An 18,348-nucleotide genomic window follows, 5' to 3' on the forward strand; every position below is an offset into this window, starting at 1 on the left:
TGCTCCTCCAAGTGAAACTTGGTCTATGGCCTAATGTGGCTGACTGAAAATCCCCCTCTTGGAGTAATATTTAGCTGTGAAAATTTGAGAAGCAAGAGGATTAGGATTAGAGATTAGATTCCAACCCTGTTTCCCTAACATTGCCGAGTTAAAGCCGGTCAAGTTTCCGAAGCCTAATCCACCAAAATTTTTACTAACGCACAGTTTATCCCACTTATACAAATCGATACCTTTTCTCTCTTTGCCCCACCAAAATGAATTCATAATCTTCTACATTTCTTCTCACAAGGAGCTTGGAATCAGAAAAAGTATCTTAGCACCATGAATTTCTCTTCTTTCCCGGACTTATTTAAACGATACGTCAATCGCTCGGCAAAAAGAACAAAGAGATTTAGCGAAAGCGGATCACCTTATCTAAGTCCACGTCGAGGTTTAATAAGTCCAATAATACTTTATGTCTTTATCTAAATTATTTGTAAATTGGTTGCTTAAGGTTGTTTTTTTTTATATATAAATTTTAATTTTTTGCGATTAATATTATCTAAAATGTAAACTTTTAATCTCTTATTATTAATAAATTAGTTTCTTATCAAAAAAAAAATATTATCTAAAATGTTATGTTATAATTTTTAAAAATTGTTTGTGATTAATATTTTAAATAAGAATTTTTTTATTAAGATATTTGAATTGAAATATGTGGTCGATTTTTTTTGTATTGTTGATAGATAATGAGAGATTTTATAAAAATAAAATAAAATAAAAAAATCTGAATGATTTCCATCTAGATGCTAGTGTGGATGCCCCCCCTAAAACCCTAGTCGCAGTCAGCACACAGTCATAATTCTCCAATTCTGCACAATTCACACGAAATCGCCGAGGGTTCTCCTTGAGAGGTTAGAAATGGTGGGGACGAATTTGAAAGCTGAATGCATGAAATTGATGGACAAGCGAACTGCAATGGAGGAGGAGATGAATATCATTATCCAACGCCTCTGTGCGCCGCCCAATGGCCCTGGATTATCCGGAAATCTTATCGATTCCGAGGCAACATTACCTTCTCGGTCTTGTTTATTTTCTTCAATGGTTTTTGTGGAATACAAGTGTTCAAATAATTTTGGGGTTGTGACTTGTGCAGGGGTTCCCGAGGGCGGACATCGACATCCCCAATGTGAGAGCAGACCGTCATCGACTTTCTGGTATTTTTACTTGTTTACCCTTTTGGTTGACGAATTTATTGTCGCCAATTATGGTGATTCTAATTATTATCTTTGCTTGGCATGTATTGAGTGCAAGATGCTGGCTGTTGCCTGTTCCAACAATAGATATTCCACACCAAAGATATTATTTTTCTTGGTTTCCCTTCAGATTATTACTTTTGGACTCGTTTGGAACTTTGTATTTGTACTTCAGTTTTAAGTCATATTGTCGGTTGCTTTCAGACTTGCGATCAAGCGACTAAGATTTTAAGCAATCACTTTGCAGCACCTATATGATTTAGATTGTTTGTATTCTGAGAATACAATCTTTGCTAGCATACAAGAATGCCTTCACTGAATATGCTCTGAGTTTCTTTTTGAAGGAGAGAGAATTATTTGTGAGTGCCTGGTGTTTGAGAGCAGAACTCTAGATAGGACTTTACCTAATCCTCGTACAGCAGCGAGTGTAGAAGATCTAGTTTCTAATTGTATAGAGTTCTACAAATCCTTGTCACCATTTCTTGGTCCACAAAGACCCGCCCTATGTACTGTTTTTCTTTTGTATCTTGTTGATTAAATTATGAACCAAAATTGGTTGGTTTCCTGCTACAGTTGATTGGCATTCTATGACAGTAGTGAGGTGAATCGATGGCTTGGATGATAGGCAAATAAAAGTAATTTGCAGGAGCAGCATCTAGTGCTGGGTGGTGATTGAAAACAAGTGTTGTCAGATTTATCAATTGTGATGTTTCATAAACAGAATTCAACTTGATACCTGCTTGAATAATGACAGTTACGACTGGGTGTCAAAGGATGTCATCCTATCATGGTAGTACCCTACTTAACCAGCTTCGGTTGGGAAATGAAGCTCATTCCCATCCTCAAACCCTTCTGAGAACTTAAAATCTATACTTTTAGGCTGCTCCCCGTATACTCACCTTAATTGCTATTTTTATAAGTAATGGTTTTGTATACACATTTATCATCTGTCTGACGATAAATTCTTTGTGCTTATGAATTTGATTATTTGCAATCACGAGAGATTAACAGCTCATGTCCTACAAGATTTGAGTCAATATGAACGTGACTCTTTTTTAGTCTGTAGAGTGGTTTCGAGCCTGTAATATTATCCACCATGTTTGGAAACTCTTGAGAAGTGTTGCAATGATGTTGTAAGTATCATAATTGGTTATGCAAACTGAGTATTTGCATACGTCATTTTTGTTGCTGCAGAGCTTCAAAATGATCACAAGGACATTACTGACAAAATAAACCAAAACATTCAACTTTTGCATTCTGCAAGACTTGAACAAACTGCTATTGTCAGGGATTCAGGTTAGTATCGTATCTTATAAGTAAATATATGTATGATTACTGTTTATATAAATTTTAAAGATTGAGTTGTGACAGCTAACATAATTATATATTGTTTCCAACATCAAGTAATCGATGTGAATTAAATATTTTGCATGTCACTTCCGTGAGTATGCATGGAGAAATTGACTCAAATCATTTGATGTGACATATTCCTGGAGAAATTAACTCAAGTCATCATCTTAATGATCATAAGGTTCTGTGGCAGGTCCATCTGCACTAGATGCAAATGTCGGCACTTCTTTGTCTGTTAGCAATCCTATTGCCCGAGATGCTTTCAATGCCATTGATATGGACATAGCTGTAAGCAGACCCTTTGCAATGATTGATGAAATCACAGAGGCATCTCCCGCATCTGAAGATGGTTTACAGCTCGGAGATCAAATTGTGAAATTTGGAAATGTGGAAATAGGTGAGAACTTGTTGCAAAGGCTAGCTGCTGAAGTTCAGAAAAACCAAAGTCAAGCAATGCCCTTGGTGGTAATGAGGCAAGGAGCTCTCATTACCCTGACAGTGACACCAAGAGCATGGTCAGGTCGCGGACTTTTGGGGTATGCAATGATCTCCATTGTCTTGTTCCACATTATATATCATCAGTTGTAATTTAAGCTGGACGAATAGGCTCAGATACTTTTGGAAACATCTATTTTCATAATGATTATATTTTTTATTCTGAAAAAAAAAAGTAATGACATTCAGATATGTCGAATATTTTCAGGTGTCATTTCAGAACCTTGTAGTGGAGTGTTTCAATTGCTAATGCCTCGGAGATTAAGGTTGATGTGCCAACAGAGGTAATTGATATCGACAGGAGAACTTTTCTGTTCACCGTTGCAGAACTTGTGCACGTTTGAGATGAATTGTAATGGGTATATGTGAACTATGTAATAAAACATCTCGACGGTTAATCTTTATATGTTATTCTGATGGTTGATTTGACAATTATTTTCTTTTCTTTCTTTCTTTTCTTTTCTTATTGGTCTAAGGATGTGGTGTAAAATGATTTCGGATTGTTGTTGCATACTTGCATGCCAAAGTTTCACATAAGTACAGAAGTAGCTAGTGCTACATCGATTTGTGAAACATGAGATTCAATATTTTGAAGATGGATTCCCTCGAATTCTTGGTATTTTAATCTTTTTTTCACTTTTAAAATGAGAGTAAAATACCAGCAAGTCAAATTTGTAGTTGAAGCCACTATGGAAAAATATCCATTTGGGGTGTGATATTTGTGTCCATCGAAACGTGATGTATGAACAGGTGTATGACTTAAAATATTATAATTATATTATTATTAGTTATAATTTTTAGTAAAACGACAAGCGTTGATCCAACAAATGCGATCAAAGTCAATATTATGAGTTCGACTCTATTTATTATAAATTGTGCAATTATTGAGAGAAATATTGTCGGTGTTAAATAATTGTCTTTGTTTGGTACAACAATTGAAACGTAGTGTTTGAGCTGTTATATGACTTAAAAAAATAAAAATGAACTTTTACCATCGCTTACAACTTTTGTTAAAATGATTTGATCATATATCTTGTTTACTGATGAACATTGTTAATATATGAGAGATTCATTAAGAACAATTTCATATATGTCTCCTATTTAACTCAATTTTAAAAAGATAATATTGGTATAAAAAAAATAGAAGTTATGAATAACAAGTAAGCTAAGAGTTTCTTTTTTTTTTTCACATTGAAAACATTAATTCGCTTTTTCTTTGCTCTCAGCTTGTCAGTTTCGAATCCAACCATTTACCTTGTCAGATACTCAAAGTTCGATTAATATTTAACATTTACCCACTCTGTAACAAAGAATTATATGCGTTAGCATCGACACATTAAACAACTGATTTTAGGAAGTATCACGCACTAGCAAAACTGCAAAACCCCTTAAATTCAAAGCTTGTGAAAAAATTACTTCGTTTTGTATGCCCTTCTCTATTTTTTGGCAATGCATCTTTCTCCGTGGGTATGGATCCCAACTAGTTTTGACTTTGAGAACAAATTTTGAATGATGGTTAACTAACTCAATGGAAATTAGCGGCCTCTCGATAAAAGGGCAGCAAGAACCTTGGAAGTGGCAAAACTCGGTCTACAACAATTTTCACTAGTGAGGGGACAAAAGAGAGAACATATTAAAGTAATGGAATTGGTTTGATTCTTTTTTTAGGAATAAGAATTGGATTTGATTCTTAACCTTCATAAAAAGGAATAATTTTGTTAACCACATAGAATGTCGGTTCAAATTTTATAAATAGTCATTGCATGTTGCAAATCACAACTTATGTCAAACAAATCCGTCATCGACTGTAAGCATCATGCTTGACTCAATTCTACAAAATATTAAACTTATAAAACATTATATTAGCCGTATATATATAATTTTATAATTCATATATTTTCTATCATTTCTCGAGCCCCAACAGTTATTTAATCTCACCAGTTCGTCAAATACCCCTTTATCATTGACAAGTCTGCAACACTAAAAATTCCAACGTATGTTATACACGATTAACAGAGACAAACAACACAACACAACACAACACAACACAACACAACACAATGAGATGAAAGTAAGCAGTTTGCCTTTCCTCTTGCAACCCATTTGCTAGGTTTATTCTGCACCATCGGAAAGGAAAGCCATTGCGAGAAACACGCAGAATAAATTGCTGCACCAAATAGTAACATACTTTTCCAGGAAAAACTTGACAATAAAGATGCCCCAGCTCAACTTCCATTTGATTCACTAGCTCCATTACAGTTTACAGATACAACAGAAATCATTGTCATCATATTCTCCTATATAATCAACCTATGATTAATAGTTTTGCATGTAGAAATTACCACACCTAGCTGAACATCAACCTACGATAACAGAAGATATAACAAGCTAGTAAAAAATGGGAAAATAAGTTTCAAGTTAAATTAGAAAATGTAGAGATTAGGAAATGCTCGCCATTATCAAGATCTTCCAGTGGGGTCAACTTGGCTTAATTTCAAACTCAATGCTCAAAAGGGTTTGTGCGGATTCCAATGTTTTCTCCCCACCAAGATTCATTGATTCATTGGTCAAATCACTTTCTTTGTCCATTGACAGTTGGGTCTGACTCTGATATGGTTTCATTTTGATACTTTTTACGTTGTCCATGGAATCACATGTATCATCAACTAGAGGAGAAGACTTTGAGCCATGGTGCTTTTTTGGTACTGGCATGTCGTGATCATGAACTCCCTTGTAGGTTATTACTACAGCACTAGAGTTATCCACAGCTTTCTCAATATGCTTTCGAACAGGACATCCAGCTGATGTACATCTGTAGTAGTTTCTGAAATTCATTAAAGAGTTGATTAAAACAAATACAGACCAACAGTGAACATTACACGGACAATCAATATATGTCTATTCAGTACCTATAAATACGTAAAAAAGAGGCTTAACAATTTCTTGCATATCAGAGAGTGGGGATTTAACTAATAATAGCATAGGACCAAACACTTGCTGTTGTCCCCAAAATCATTGCCAGCAGCGACGACACAACCCAAATTTTTTTATCTTACAGCAGTCTAAATGCTATGCACTGATTGTTGAGGCCACATATGCAACCGTACAGAAAATCTGAACAATTCGTCCACCAGCTCAAGTGCCGTTATGTCTTATGGACCTTGCAGTATACCACGTAGCAGGAGTAAATACAGTTCCTCAACTAACAGAGTCGCTTATAAGTTGAAATTTTCTCACAAAGTCGAGGTAGTACTTTCATTTTATGAACAGTAGGCCTCTCACTTTCCCATTCATGTAAGACTAATTCCAAATACTGACCCCAAGCTAAAATGAGGTACTAATATTTTGTGCTAGAGGTGAATAACTGAAAACACTGTTTGGGATTTTAAATCGACCAGGTGATTCAAAAATCACATATGTTCAGGTGTGTGGGCATAACTCTGTGTCGAAGATAATATTCAAGTACTTTTTAGAGTTTCAAGAGAGAAAAAAACAAATGTGTCCAACCATTTTGTTGAAATTAGGATCTAAACAAATCAATTTTAGTATAACACTGGGATATAGAAGTGTACCTTGGATGGGGATTCCCCTTCACCATCTTCTGTCCATACTTGCGCCACCTGTAGCCATCTCCTGATATCCCCATGTCACCAGCTGCGTGAACAACAAATTTACCTTTCTTTCCAGGTTTGGAAAGAGGCCCCAATTCAGCAGAACTTCTTTTCTGCCTGGAGATTAGTGTAAGGTAGTCAAATTCCTCTGAATAATGACCAACATGATATTACTGCATTAAATCAAGAAAACACAGGTAATTACCAACTTACCTGTTTACACATCCAGGACCATCGACCTGCTCGTCTTTAAAACTGATTTCCGTGGTCTCGTCAGAACCACTTGACTCTTGCTGCTTTGTTTCAGGTATCTGATCAATTATAAGCACAGTTTCTTTTGAAGACGTGGATGGAACTGGCTCACTAGGGCATCTTGCTGAATGGGTTGTATCGTTACTACAATCAATTGGCATAATTGGTTGGGCAGCCTTAATTTCTGTTATGCAATTTAGCTTTCGTGGAGGATCATGACTGTGGAGACTCCTGTAGACAGTCTCTATGACACTGTTAGATCGATCACAGCAGTCAATCTTTTTGGCGTAACAGTCAGAAAATGTGCATCTGTAATAGCTCCGAAACCCTTCTGGACTCTTCACTTGCTTTTGACCATATTTGCGCCAATTGTATCCATCAGAAGAGGCCTTCAGCATAGGAGGTGCAGCAAAAGGTTTTGGTTTGGGAGAGTTAATGTCCTGATCTCCAACGCGAGGATTCCTCTTGTTTTCAACTGGTACTACTTTCTGTTCTGCTGAAGATGGACTTCGAACATATGAACCAGCCTGAGTAACATATATAGGTGACAGATCCAGATTTGATGAACCATCGCACGGTCGTATCAGATGTTGTATTGGGACTTGAGCAGGTTGACCAGTAATACTTTCCAAGGGTTCCTCATGGATCGCTTTAACTTGGTCCTAAGGTAATAAAAACAACGAGCTGAAATTTCAAAACAAAGTTGCAATGATATTAAGCAAGGTCAAACACGGAATATGGCGATCGCCAGACTAGCAGGAAGACAAACAAAAAATAAATAAATTTCATCAATCTCATTATTCTTGTCCATTATGAAGCCAGGAGTGTTTAAGATGACAACACTTTTTGTCATGTCTGATGCTGCAGCAAAATCAAGTCCTTGAGAACAAATAGAAGCATGCAGATCACATACTAATTCACTACTCACCAGAGTAGCCTAAGGTCGGATTGATGCAATAAAAGTTCAAGAAATCATGAGCAACTCCAATTTTATTTCCACTACAGCAGGTGGTTTACTAGAACAGAATTCACTGTTTTTTAAACCAACACCTACAGTCCAAAACCTAACTTTAGATTAAATAACATGCAGGAACAAGTTCAGCACCACAGTTGAACTAATTTTTCTTGTCTTTTTCTTCCATGGGATAGTGCAAACGTCGGGCATGACATAAAGGCAATGATGTTCAGCCGAGAAAAAAGGTGAATTTGCAACTCTTGTCCGCAATTGATCTAATCATTAAAATAGCCACTAAATTGTAAATTCCACACAAAAAATTTGTTATTTTTAATCACAATTGCATATAACAATAAGTGACTTTACTATACGTAACAGGACATACAGATTACCAATTAATGCATCTCTTTCAACATTATTCAGTTTAAGACATAAAACAGGTAAATTCCACACATTGGAATTTACTACATTCAACGTTTGCACACATTTGCGGAAGCATATTTCTAGGTGCATAACTTGATTATGGAATGCTTTTATCAATCTGGCGACAATACTACAGGTGGAAACGGCATTATAGAAGTAACGGCATATTTATTTCGAAAAAACAGTGGGGGAACAAATAATTTATGGTCATACGTAGAATTAAGCAATATTTCCAAAGCAAGTAATTTTTTTAGAGAAACTCAAGATCATAGAGTAGGCATTGCTAGTGAATAAATAAAATTAGTTTGGTTCCGCTTGTGCTTTACTTGACTTGAACCATATTAATTCAATCAAGATAACCATAAAACGCTGAATACTAAATCTTAAAACAATTTTAGGTTTCAAATATCAAATGAGCTCGGTACAAAAATGACAGTCAATAACCACGTAGCAAATACTGAAAACGAAAGCAATTTCTTTCGCGCTCCTGCCTCACAAGAATTTATAACAATCAAGTTAAGTGCTATCACGGAGAGAAAACCATACAAAAGAAAAGGGGAAAAAATAACCTTTAACTCTTCGACTGACAGCAGAGGCTGCAGAGAATACTCCACAGGAACCTCTGCAATGTTTGAAATTGATCAAAATCACCACTTTTACTCGCTCACCCGTCGTACGCACACATGCACACACACAAGACGGAACATACAAATTCCAGTCTATGATCGCACAAAATCTCACCTCAAATCGTTTGATTCACTCAAGATTAAAAAAAAATCAAAAAACCACACAAAAAGATGTATTTACGAAGTACCGGATAGGTTGTGAGTCGAATCACTATTTTGGGAACCCCTATCAGACAACCGTACAGATGCTAGGGTTTCCAATTCAACATCTTTAGATTCTCCGCTCTCACGAGAGGAATATTTCTCAACGTTACAATCATTCCTATTATCTCCACTCTCTAGCCTCTGTTCATCTTCTTCTCCGGTTGCTTCACCTCGAACTTCTTCACCTTCGTTTGGAGGATTCGAATTCTCGTTCTCCGCTGCGAGCGAAGCTACAGAGCTCCGACGCGCCCCCTCCTCCATAGCTGGATTCTACACACAGTCAGTGTGTGAGTTCGTGCTTTTGTGAGTGGGAAGGAGATAGATAAATTACAGTTGTTTATTAGCAGAATCTCCTCTCCTGTAGTAATCCGGGCTTTGAGTCAAATGACAATTAATACCCCTCTGAAAACGGTATCTTACCGATGCTGAAAGGGATAGTTTCGAAAGCGTGGGGGTGAGTGGAGTGGCGTTAACATTTTTGGAGTGTCACTAGACAATTATTTCCTAATTTATTTAATGTAAAAAATATAGAGAGTATATTATGTGAACCGGACATTTTATATTCCTGGTTTGGAGTTTTGTGTGATTTATTTATGCCATTGTTGTTGACTCCGGTTGGCTGCCCATTCCATTTATGGACATATTCTATGAAAATATCTTAAGTATTATTAGTAAACTTGAAATAAAATTTAAATCCATTTTGCTTGGACAATAAATTTAATTTATATAAAATTTAGATGTGTTTAAATTTACTATAAGTTTATTTTAGAAAGATTGAAAATAATATGAGTTTGCTTTAAGAAAACGAGGACGATGACACTTTTAAGTTTGTACGTGATGCGTAAGTCTTTTTATGATCACAAATCTATATCTATTAGATATTTGACTTGATTCATATTTACAAAGAAAAACTAATAATTTTAATATAAAAAGTAAAAACTTTTTCATCGATCGAGTCGAGTTAAAAATTTGTTTCATAAAATTGACTCGTCTTTACGTCTCTAATCCCGATGTAAGATCCTTCGTTGAATTCACAGAAGCCGTGTGTGTGGCAATAATGTTGGATAAATGATTAATGAAGAGTTATTGAATAGAAAAGGGGTGGGAGTTGTCCCACATGGAAGAAATTGCCAAGTGATGTCTCCCTTATAAACTCCAAGTTTGAATAGGGGTTTGGGCCCCAAGGGGTACCAGAAGCTTTTAGAAGGGGGAAGACGCTAATAGGATGCGTTTCGGTGAAACACACACGCGGGCGCTCGTCTCGTCTCGGGTCGGTGCGGTGCGGTGCGGTCTTTGACAAGTGTTAATCTTTTTGGATCAAATTTATTTGGAGAATAAATTTTCAGTCGCAAATTGATGTGCTTGGGCAGAGGTACACGCGCGGGTGCGCCACATCCCGCGCGGATGCGCGCCTGTTGCTGGAATTCGTGCGTGTTCGGCAGTACAAGGCACGCGGCCGCGCAGCTTCTCGCGCGGGCGCGCGCGCCTTGCTGTGCGCACAACACACAAATGCAGTACGCTGCGCGCGGCCGCGCGTGTTGTCGCACGGATGCTCGCGCAACGCTGTTTTAGCAGAACATGCGCGTCTCTTGGCTTCTAGACATCCGTTCATGGCTACTTTTGCACCAACCATTGTATCCCTTCATTAGAATGGTGGCTATTCAATGCATCTGGTCTGGAGAAACATGTCTCCTCAACACATCCAATGATCTCCTATAAATAGTCCTCACATTCTTCACAAAAGAGGTTCGAAAATTTTTAAGTCATTTTGCTGCATTCATTGCTTCTTTGAATACTTGAGAGCTCTTGCATATTTTATGTTCGCTGATTGCGAGATTTGAAGTGCTGCAAATTCTCGACGTGAAGTCGTTGTATCTTGGGGACGATTGCCTGCGACGTATAGCACTATATACGGGCAATTTCAGTCTTACGGAGAAAGGATCCTCCTTGCCTCGACTTGATCTTATTGTTGCTGCGGTTGCTTCGATTTGCTGCTTCTGTTCGTGATTCAAGACGTCCAACATATCCAGGGTAATATCCACAACCAACAAATAATTTCATCCAATTCTGTGTGACCCATTTTAAAAGTACAATATATGAAGTGGTGTCATACTTGGAGGTAAGCAACAACTGGGGATTGAAAATATGTTGGTTATATAGTGCAAAATGTGATTTAAACATATTGACCAAGATTGTGATGTTTACAAGTGTATGTGACCAAAGTGCTTTGCTTGGGACGACCTAGCATTTTGGAAAACTATTTGCAACATTGGTATGACTGTGTTTATTGGGTTGTGTGTAATCGATATCAATCTTAATTTTGAATATAGCAAAATGTGTTTCTAACATATTTATTCAAATGTTTAGTTGTTAGATGTAAATTTAGAAGATTTGAGAAGCTGAAACTCAAATGAAGTCAAGTTAGAAATCTGGTGAGCTCCAGCGTGGTACTAGAAATATGAGATTTGTATATATATTCGTCTTTTTTTTTAAGTGTTGGCTATATCAATGTACGTAAATCTTATCAAAATTTAACCAGATTGCTACACTTTCGATCAATATGTACATTTAATTATACCCAAATTATGTTTGTCTGATATCGACTTTAATCTAATTGATACTGATTATCGATCTATATGGACTTTGATTGTACCACATTATTCCTGATTTTTAAAATTAAATAGATATTGGAAATTTACTTGATGTATTTTGGCATATTGTTTTAGTTTTTTAACTTTGGTATTTTAATGATATAAATCTTATAATTGATATGTGAACTATTGATTTAATTCTAAGAAGTTTCATTATGTAATTGTATTAAAAATGTTAGAGAAAATGTGAATAAAATGGAAATGTGAATGGAAATGTGGTTGTCCCACATTGGAAGCTTAGAAAATGGTTTTCCTCCTTATTAGTTCTAGTGTGGACTAAGGGTTTGGGCCCCAAGGGGTACCAAAGCTTTTAGAAGGGGGGAGACGCTACTAGGCTAGGTCTCGGTGAATTAATCACACGCGCCCGCCCGGCGCGATGTGGTCTTTGACCAACATTAATCTTTTTGGACCAAAATTATTTGATGGGATAAGTTTTGTTTGTGTCCGAAAACAGAAGCTAATGCGCCCTTGTGCGTGTTCGTGCGCGGATGCGCGCATTCATGTGCCCGCGAACAGAAGGCAACGCGCGGCCGCGCATGATGTCGCGCAGCCGCGCGCGATACACTGTTTTTCAGTGGGCACGGACAGAACAGGGCGCGCGGCCGCGCCAGTTCTCGCGCGGACGCGCGCGCCTTGCTGTGCGGAAGCCTTCCTTCACCGAAATCACATGTCTGTTCACCCAAAGCTTGCACCTTTGTGCGAAAGATTGTGCCCACTCGAGATGATCTTTGATACTCTATAAATATCCCTCACTTGCATTCATTTAAACACTTTTGCTTGCATCAAATTCCTTCCCATCTTGCTGCAGAATTCTGTTTTTACTCACTTGAAAGCAATTGCATTTTTTGTTCGTCGAAGTCTAGAGTTTGTTGTGCTACTACTCTAGATAGGAGTCGTTGTATCTTAGGGACGATTGCTGTTAACGTAAAGCACTTGTATACGGGCAATATCGTCTTGCGGATAAAGGATTTATCCTTGTCTCGACTTAAAGAATCGTTGCTGTCAATTTGTTCAGAATTTTCGAGAAGGACACCAAAGGTAACAACAAAAAATATATATAATTATATCTCTTACGCATGGATTGTAATGAAAAAATCGAAATAAAATGGAAAATGATTTTCAAGCCAAAAACCATGGTAATTATATATACATATATATAATAATTTTACATACATTGGTAATAAATCGAGCATTATTTTAAATATGCAATACAATTAAATGTACAAAGCAGGGCACGTTCTCACCAATCGCTCGATGCATCGGATATCAATCGCCTCGGTTACCTAGTTTTAGAATTTGGTCTAAGTACTAGTTGGGTAGTTTCCATATATATCTTAGTAAATTTATTATAATACATTTGTTTTTGCAGTATTAAACCATATGTAAGAATATTAAATGAGTTAATTTATCCATCTAAGATAAATATATCATGGCCTCAAATTTTGTTAGGATCGAAATATATTTAGAAATGGTGAATAAATATTTTGATTTTACAAATTGCAATAACTGTTCTTAAATATTTAAAATTAAACTGAGCACGAACAAATTATATTGAGTTTGGTTCGAAACCGACCTAAAGAAACTCAACATAACCCTTTAAAATCAATTAAACATTTTGTAATCGATTTGAAAAGAATGCAAGTGTAAATAATAAAAATAATATGGATGAAACATTTTATCAAACACTTAAAATGTTTCAACAATATATATCAAACAACAACAATAAGTAAATGCGATAAAGTAAAGATGCACAAATTTGTTTATTGATGTTCGAATATTAATAACTCTTATGTCACATCTTCTTCCAATGTCGGAAGGTATCCATTATAAAAATTTGACTTAAATAACTCATTGTACAAACTCATTTTGACTTAGGACGTATCTCTTATATAATCGAAACTCCTAACAAACTCTCAATTATAGAGCACAACATCGCAATCTATATAGTTTTTAATGTATTTTATGCTAAAGCTACAAACACAATCTTTAACGTTTTTGTGTAAAGACTATCATCCATCTATTGTTTGAAGCACAATTCTCATGTATATATGTGAGTGATTGTGTGTGTGATGATTTAAACCATTATGGTGCAACTCTCACTTGTAATCTCACACAATGAGATAGCTCTCAATCAGATGATATACCTGTTAAGACTTAAGACTATCCTACATACTTCAACCCTTCAATAAATGCTTCTAGGTATTTTTTTTTGGGTTGAGCTATTCATCCTCATTCTCTCTCTTTTTGTTATTTGTTGATATGATATTCAAATAACTGTATTTATAACCTCCAAGAATTATATGAACGTTAGAAAGATGAATACGATAGTTTGAAAATTTTTTGTACGATTTCTGACATTGAAACATATTCGCGTTCCTGACCATTTTTATGAGGTCAAACTGGTTTTTATTGCTGACTTGGTAGGTTTGACTGTGCTGATTGATCATCTTGGTCTATTAGTTTGATCAGCTTGTTCTGAGCCGAGCCGGTATTTTGCTTTAATTTTAAATCTTGATTCATCTACTTCTGGGAAAAGTGGTAAACATGAAATTGTAATCATTCTCTTAACTTTCCATAGAACTAGGAATCCCTCAATTTTAAGTTTGTATGAGAGATATATGATCGTAAATAATAGACTATATATAAGCTATAACTCTTTCCTCATTCAATGCAGGACCAACAACTTCATCGTATTTTCACCATTTAAAATCTGATATGGGGTCAAATTTTGAAGATGATTTGTAGATTATATTTTTTTACCTTTGTAATGTATATTGAATCGTTCTATTTCATTATTCGAGTTAGGTATATAACAAAAATTTTACAACTTATTATGTCAAACTGATTCAATTTCAATTGCGTCCAGCTTGATCTCGCGACCACCATCTTGCCTAGATAACATCCGAATCAATAGAGCTGGTATGAAATATGACTTATAGAAATTTGAGTTGTCTATTCAACTGTTTTGGTTGCTGGTTATTTTGATTACCGAGTTATGAGATATCATCGATAAACTTCAGGTCGCTAGAAACTAAGTTATGTTGGAATTATATTTTAGCAACTTATCACTTTTAAATTTACATCTACTAACTGCACAATTAATGAAACACATAAGCAATATAATAAGAATTCAATGCTTTCATAATCGGACCGATGACTGAACCGATCTACTTTATAAAAACGGTTCAACCGATCGAACTGTACAATCGAACCTTCATACCCAAAATTTGTCATATTATATAAAATAATAATAATAAATATATTTTAAATTTAAAAGATATTAAATATGTATATAAATAATAACAAAATATTTATTAAACTTTAAAACCTACATATATAAATATGATCGAATATATATATATATATATATATATATATATATATATATATACATATACATACACACACACATATATATGTATATATATATATATATATATATATTTTCAAACAAAAAATAGATCAAAATAAGTTGTAATACTACTAAAATAAAAATCACCGAATAATTATATATAGAGTGAGTCTCATGTGAGACCGTCTCACGGGTCATAATCCGTGAGACGGGTCAACCCTACCGATATTCACAATAAAAAGTAATACTCTTAGCATAAAAAGTAATACTTTTTCATGGGTGATCCAAATAAGAGATCCGTCTCACAAATACGACCCGTGAGACCGTCTCACACAAGTTTTTGCCTTATATATAACTAAAAATAAAATTTAAGAAATAAATTTTTTAAAATAAATATATAAAATAATCAAATTCTAAAAAAAATACTAAAAAATTTAAAAATGGTTAATCGGTTAGACAGATTTGGATCTTGACCAATACAAACAATTTGACTTTATAAACAAAATTCTAAACCCGGTCTGAATCAAATTTGTGGTCGTTTCTCGATCGAATCGACCTATTTTAAATTAAACAATTATAACAATATTTATTAGCATAAAAATCATTAATGTTTTTAGTGTTTTTCATTCTAAAAATTAGTGTTTTTCATTCTAAAAAATTTTAAACTAAAAGACAATGATACTTGTTAAAGTAGAATAAATTAAAAAATAATATTTTATTTAACTCGTATACTTTCATTTATTTGTATATACTTAATTAGAACTATAGAAATTTTTCTGGTTCTTTTGTCAATTATTTTTAAATAAAAAATTTATATTTTACTTGGTGCATGTAAAACGTGGTCAAGGAAATACTATTTGTTTGCGCCAAAATAATTTAATTATAAGCCCAGTTAAATTACAAGCCCAATTAAATTATATAGGCCCGATAAAATTGGCGGAATTGGTTTTTATCGATTCAAAACTGGTCACAGAACGTGGGAGGATAAATGGAGATCGTGAGAAAGTAGTGGAAAAGATCATGGGCTCATGGGGGAGTGAGGAGAAACGGCACAACGCTGGAAAGAAAAAGACATTGGCAAACACTGGCTACAGACTACACACACAACTCAACTACTGAAAAAATTCTACAAAAAAAAAAAGCTCTCTGCTTCAAGCACTTTCTTTTACGTTTTCTAGCAATTTACGTCTTCTCATTTTAGATTTCAGCAACAAATTATTATATTTTTCATGTCTTTGATGAATTCCTACAGTTTTGTAAATGCAAAATCATGTCAGGGGTTTATTTCCGTCACTTTCCAATAGTTTTCTTAATTTTGGCATCGCATATGTTTTAGGAGATTAGAACCAACGATCAAATTTAGAATTCACTGTCGTTTGATTTTAGAAGTTAGATTTTTATCGTTTTTACACAAATCGGTGCACTTTCGCACCTGGCACGCCCGCAACACCAAATATTGTGCAAACATATTTTTGGCACGTCCAGTGGGACCGCACTATGCCGCCAAGAAGAAAAGAAAACGTCAGCCAGGAGAGCGGGGAGTCTCTGGCTAATCAAGAGGGAACGTCTCAGGTTCCACAGCCAGAGCAACCTACTGTCGAACCACAGGCTGAAGAAGTAGATCTGCTGCAGATTCCTATTACATATGATCAAGTTTCAGACAGAGTGGTGGAAGAGTTGACCGCCATAAAGATTGAAGAGATCTCAGTGGCGTTATCTAAAGCCATGTCTGATTGTTTAAAGACTCTACTGAGTAAACCGAACCAGTCTACCCGAAGGGAGCAAAATACCACTGTCAAAGAGACTGGCCAAGGAAGCAACCAAGTCCAGGAATTCGACCAGGGAGTTGGAAACTCAAGGGCTGGCGATCCTCGCCGCCCGGAGTTCACTCTCCCAAATCATCCAGAGAGAAGGTACACACCACCTCACAAGAGAGAAGAAACTTTAGGTGGAAGATCACAGCCATATCCACGTACTCACGGAGTGGGGAGCTCGAAACAACCAATTACTCAAGTGTACAGTGTGACCAATCCTCTGTACCAACCGGGAGCTTATGATGACATGTCCCACATGGATCATCAAGGAGTGGATGGGGGCGTACCAGGAGGTAATTTTGGTTTAAATGCAGGGTTCCAAGCTCGGGGGGCAAATTACTACCATCACCAACTCCCCGCTCGGAACATGCACGGGATTGATCCAGAAATGGTGAGAGAAGCTGTTCAAGAGTTATATGGGCCGGCCTTGAAACAAATTGGCCGCCCAGAGTTCCACAAACCCTATCCAGACTACATTGACGTGAATAACCCGTACCCAAGGGGTTATAGAGTTCATGATTTCAGTTTGTTCTCCGGGGAAGATGGCCAGTCCAGCATGGAACACATAGCCAGATTCACCATTCAATGCGGGGAGTTAGCCAACTTGGAGAACTTCAACAATCTAAAGTTGCGGCTATTCCAAAATTCCCTCACTGGAACCGCATTCGCTTGGTATGCCTCACTCCCCAGAAATTTCGTGATGAGTTGGCAAGAAATGGAAAGACAATTTCACATTCAATTCTACAGAACAGAACCAGAAGTGTGCATTGCCGACTTATCGAGAGTCACTCAAAAGAAAGGAGAGTCTGTGGAATATTTTATCGACAGATTCAAAAAGATGAAGAATAGATGCAAGGTGTTCTTACCGGAGACAGAGTTCGTGAAAATGGCACAAAAAGGGCTGGATTTTGAACTAAGGAAGAAATTCCAGGGAATGGAGTTCAGGGATTTCTTCGAGCTAGCCGCCAAAGTGGCTGAATACGAAGAACTCTTGCGGGAAGAGTCGTACAAGAAGAAAACTACTATGGGGTCTTATTATCAGGAGGTGGAAGAGGTGGCATTGGCAGAGATGCAATCGGCCGGGTCTTGCACAGTTCCGCTGCTAAAAAAGAAGCCAACAGAGAAGAACAACTCCCAACTCCCCAAAGACATGCAGTATACATTCGATGTATCAAAGACCGAAGAAGTTTTCGACTTCTTGGTGAAAGAAAAGTTCATCACGTTCCCGCCTGATCACAAGATGCCACCTACAGAAGAGCTGAAGGGACGAGAGTATTGTAAATACCACAACTCCTATAATCATGCCACCAAATCTTGTTGGGCGTTCAAGAACATTTTGCAAGATAGGATTAACAAGGGAGTTGTGAAATTCCCCAACAA

The 18,348-nt window shown here is 36.2% G+C and overlaps 2 protein-coding genes across 3 annotated transcripts; one reads left to right on the forward strand and one right to left on the reverse strand.

The window, feature by feature from the left end:
* Positions 1–789: 789 nt before the first annotated feature.
* LOC140839591 (uncharacterized) lies at positions 790–3,512 on the forward strand. The gene is made up of 5 exons (XM_073206420.1): positions 790–1,044; positions 1,136–1,196; positions 2,430–2,531; positions 2,779–3,121; positions 3,289–3,512. Exons 1-5 carry the CDS (start codon positions 901–903, stop codon positions 3,308–3,310), a joined length of 672 nt encoding a protein of 223 aa, XP_073062521.1. The 5' UTR covers positions 790–900; the 3' UTR covers positions 3,311–3,512.
* Positions 3,513–5,283: 1,771 nt separating this feature from the next.
* Positions 5,284–9,534, reverse strand: LOC140839592 (probable WRKY transcription factor 32). Of its 2 annotated transcripts, none has more exons than XM_073206422.1 (5): positions 9,136–9,534; positions 8,891–8,943; positions 6,905–7,605; positions 6,653–6,808; positions 5,284–5,892 (listed from the first exon to the last, which is right to left on the reverse strand). In XM_073206422.1, exons 1-5 carry the CDS (start codon positions 9,410–9,412, stop codon positions 5,559–5,561), a joined length of 1,521 nt encoding a protein of 506 aa, XP_073062523.1. In that variant the 5' UTR covers positions 9,413–9,534; the 3' UTR covers positions 5,284–5,558. The 2 variants fall into 2 exon arrangements, with proteins under 2 accessions (XP_073062523.1, XP_073062522.1); XM_073206421.1 differs by having other exon boundaries at positions 5,284–5,904; positions 9,136–9,531.
* Between the last annotated feature and the right edge of the window lie 8,814 nt (positions 9,535–18,348).

Source organism: Primulina eburnea, chromosome 8 (assembly GCF_022965805.1).
Source record: "Primulina eburnea isolate SZY01 chromosome 8, ASM2296580v1, whole genome shotgun sequence".
In the NCBI taxonomy this organism is placed as follows: Eukaryota; Viridiplantae; Streptophyta; class Magnoliopsida; order Lamiales; family Gesneriaceae; genus Primulina; species Primulina eburnea.

Bases quoted from the DNA above. Each gene is read 5' to 3' on its own strand.
- LOC140839592 (XM_073206421.1), bottom strand. From the start codon at position 9,412: ATGGAGGAGGGGGCGCGTCGGAGCTCTGTAGCTTCGCTCGCAGCGGAG. The intron at 7,606-8,890 runs GTTATTTTTTCC...TTATTACCTTAG, and splicing joins TGTCAGTCGAAGAGTTAAAG to GACCAAGTTAAAGCGATCCA. The intron at 6,809-6,904 runs GTAAGTTGGTAA...ACTAATCTCCAG, and splicing joins GGTCCTGGATGTGTAAACAG to GCAGAAAAGAAGTTCTGCTG.
- LOC140839591 (XM_073206420.1), top strand. From the start codon at position 901: ATGGTGGGGACGAATTTGAAAGCTGAATGCATGAAATTGATGGACAAG. The intron at 1,197-2,429 runs GTATTTTTACTT...TTGTTGCTGCAG, and splicing joins AGACCGTCATCGACTTTCTG to AGCTTCAAAATGATCACAAG. The intron at 2,532-2,778 runs GTTAGTATCGTA...GTTCTGTGGCAG, and splicing joins TGCTATTGTCAGGGATTCAG to GTCCATCTGCACTAGATGCA.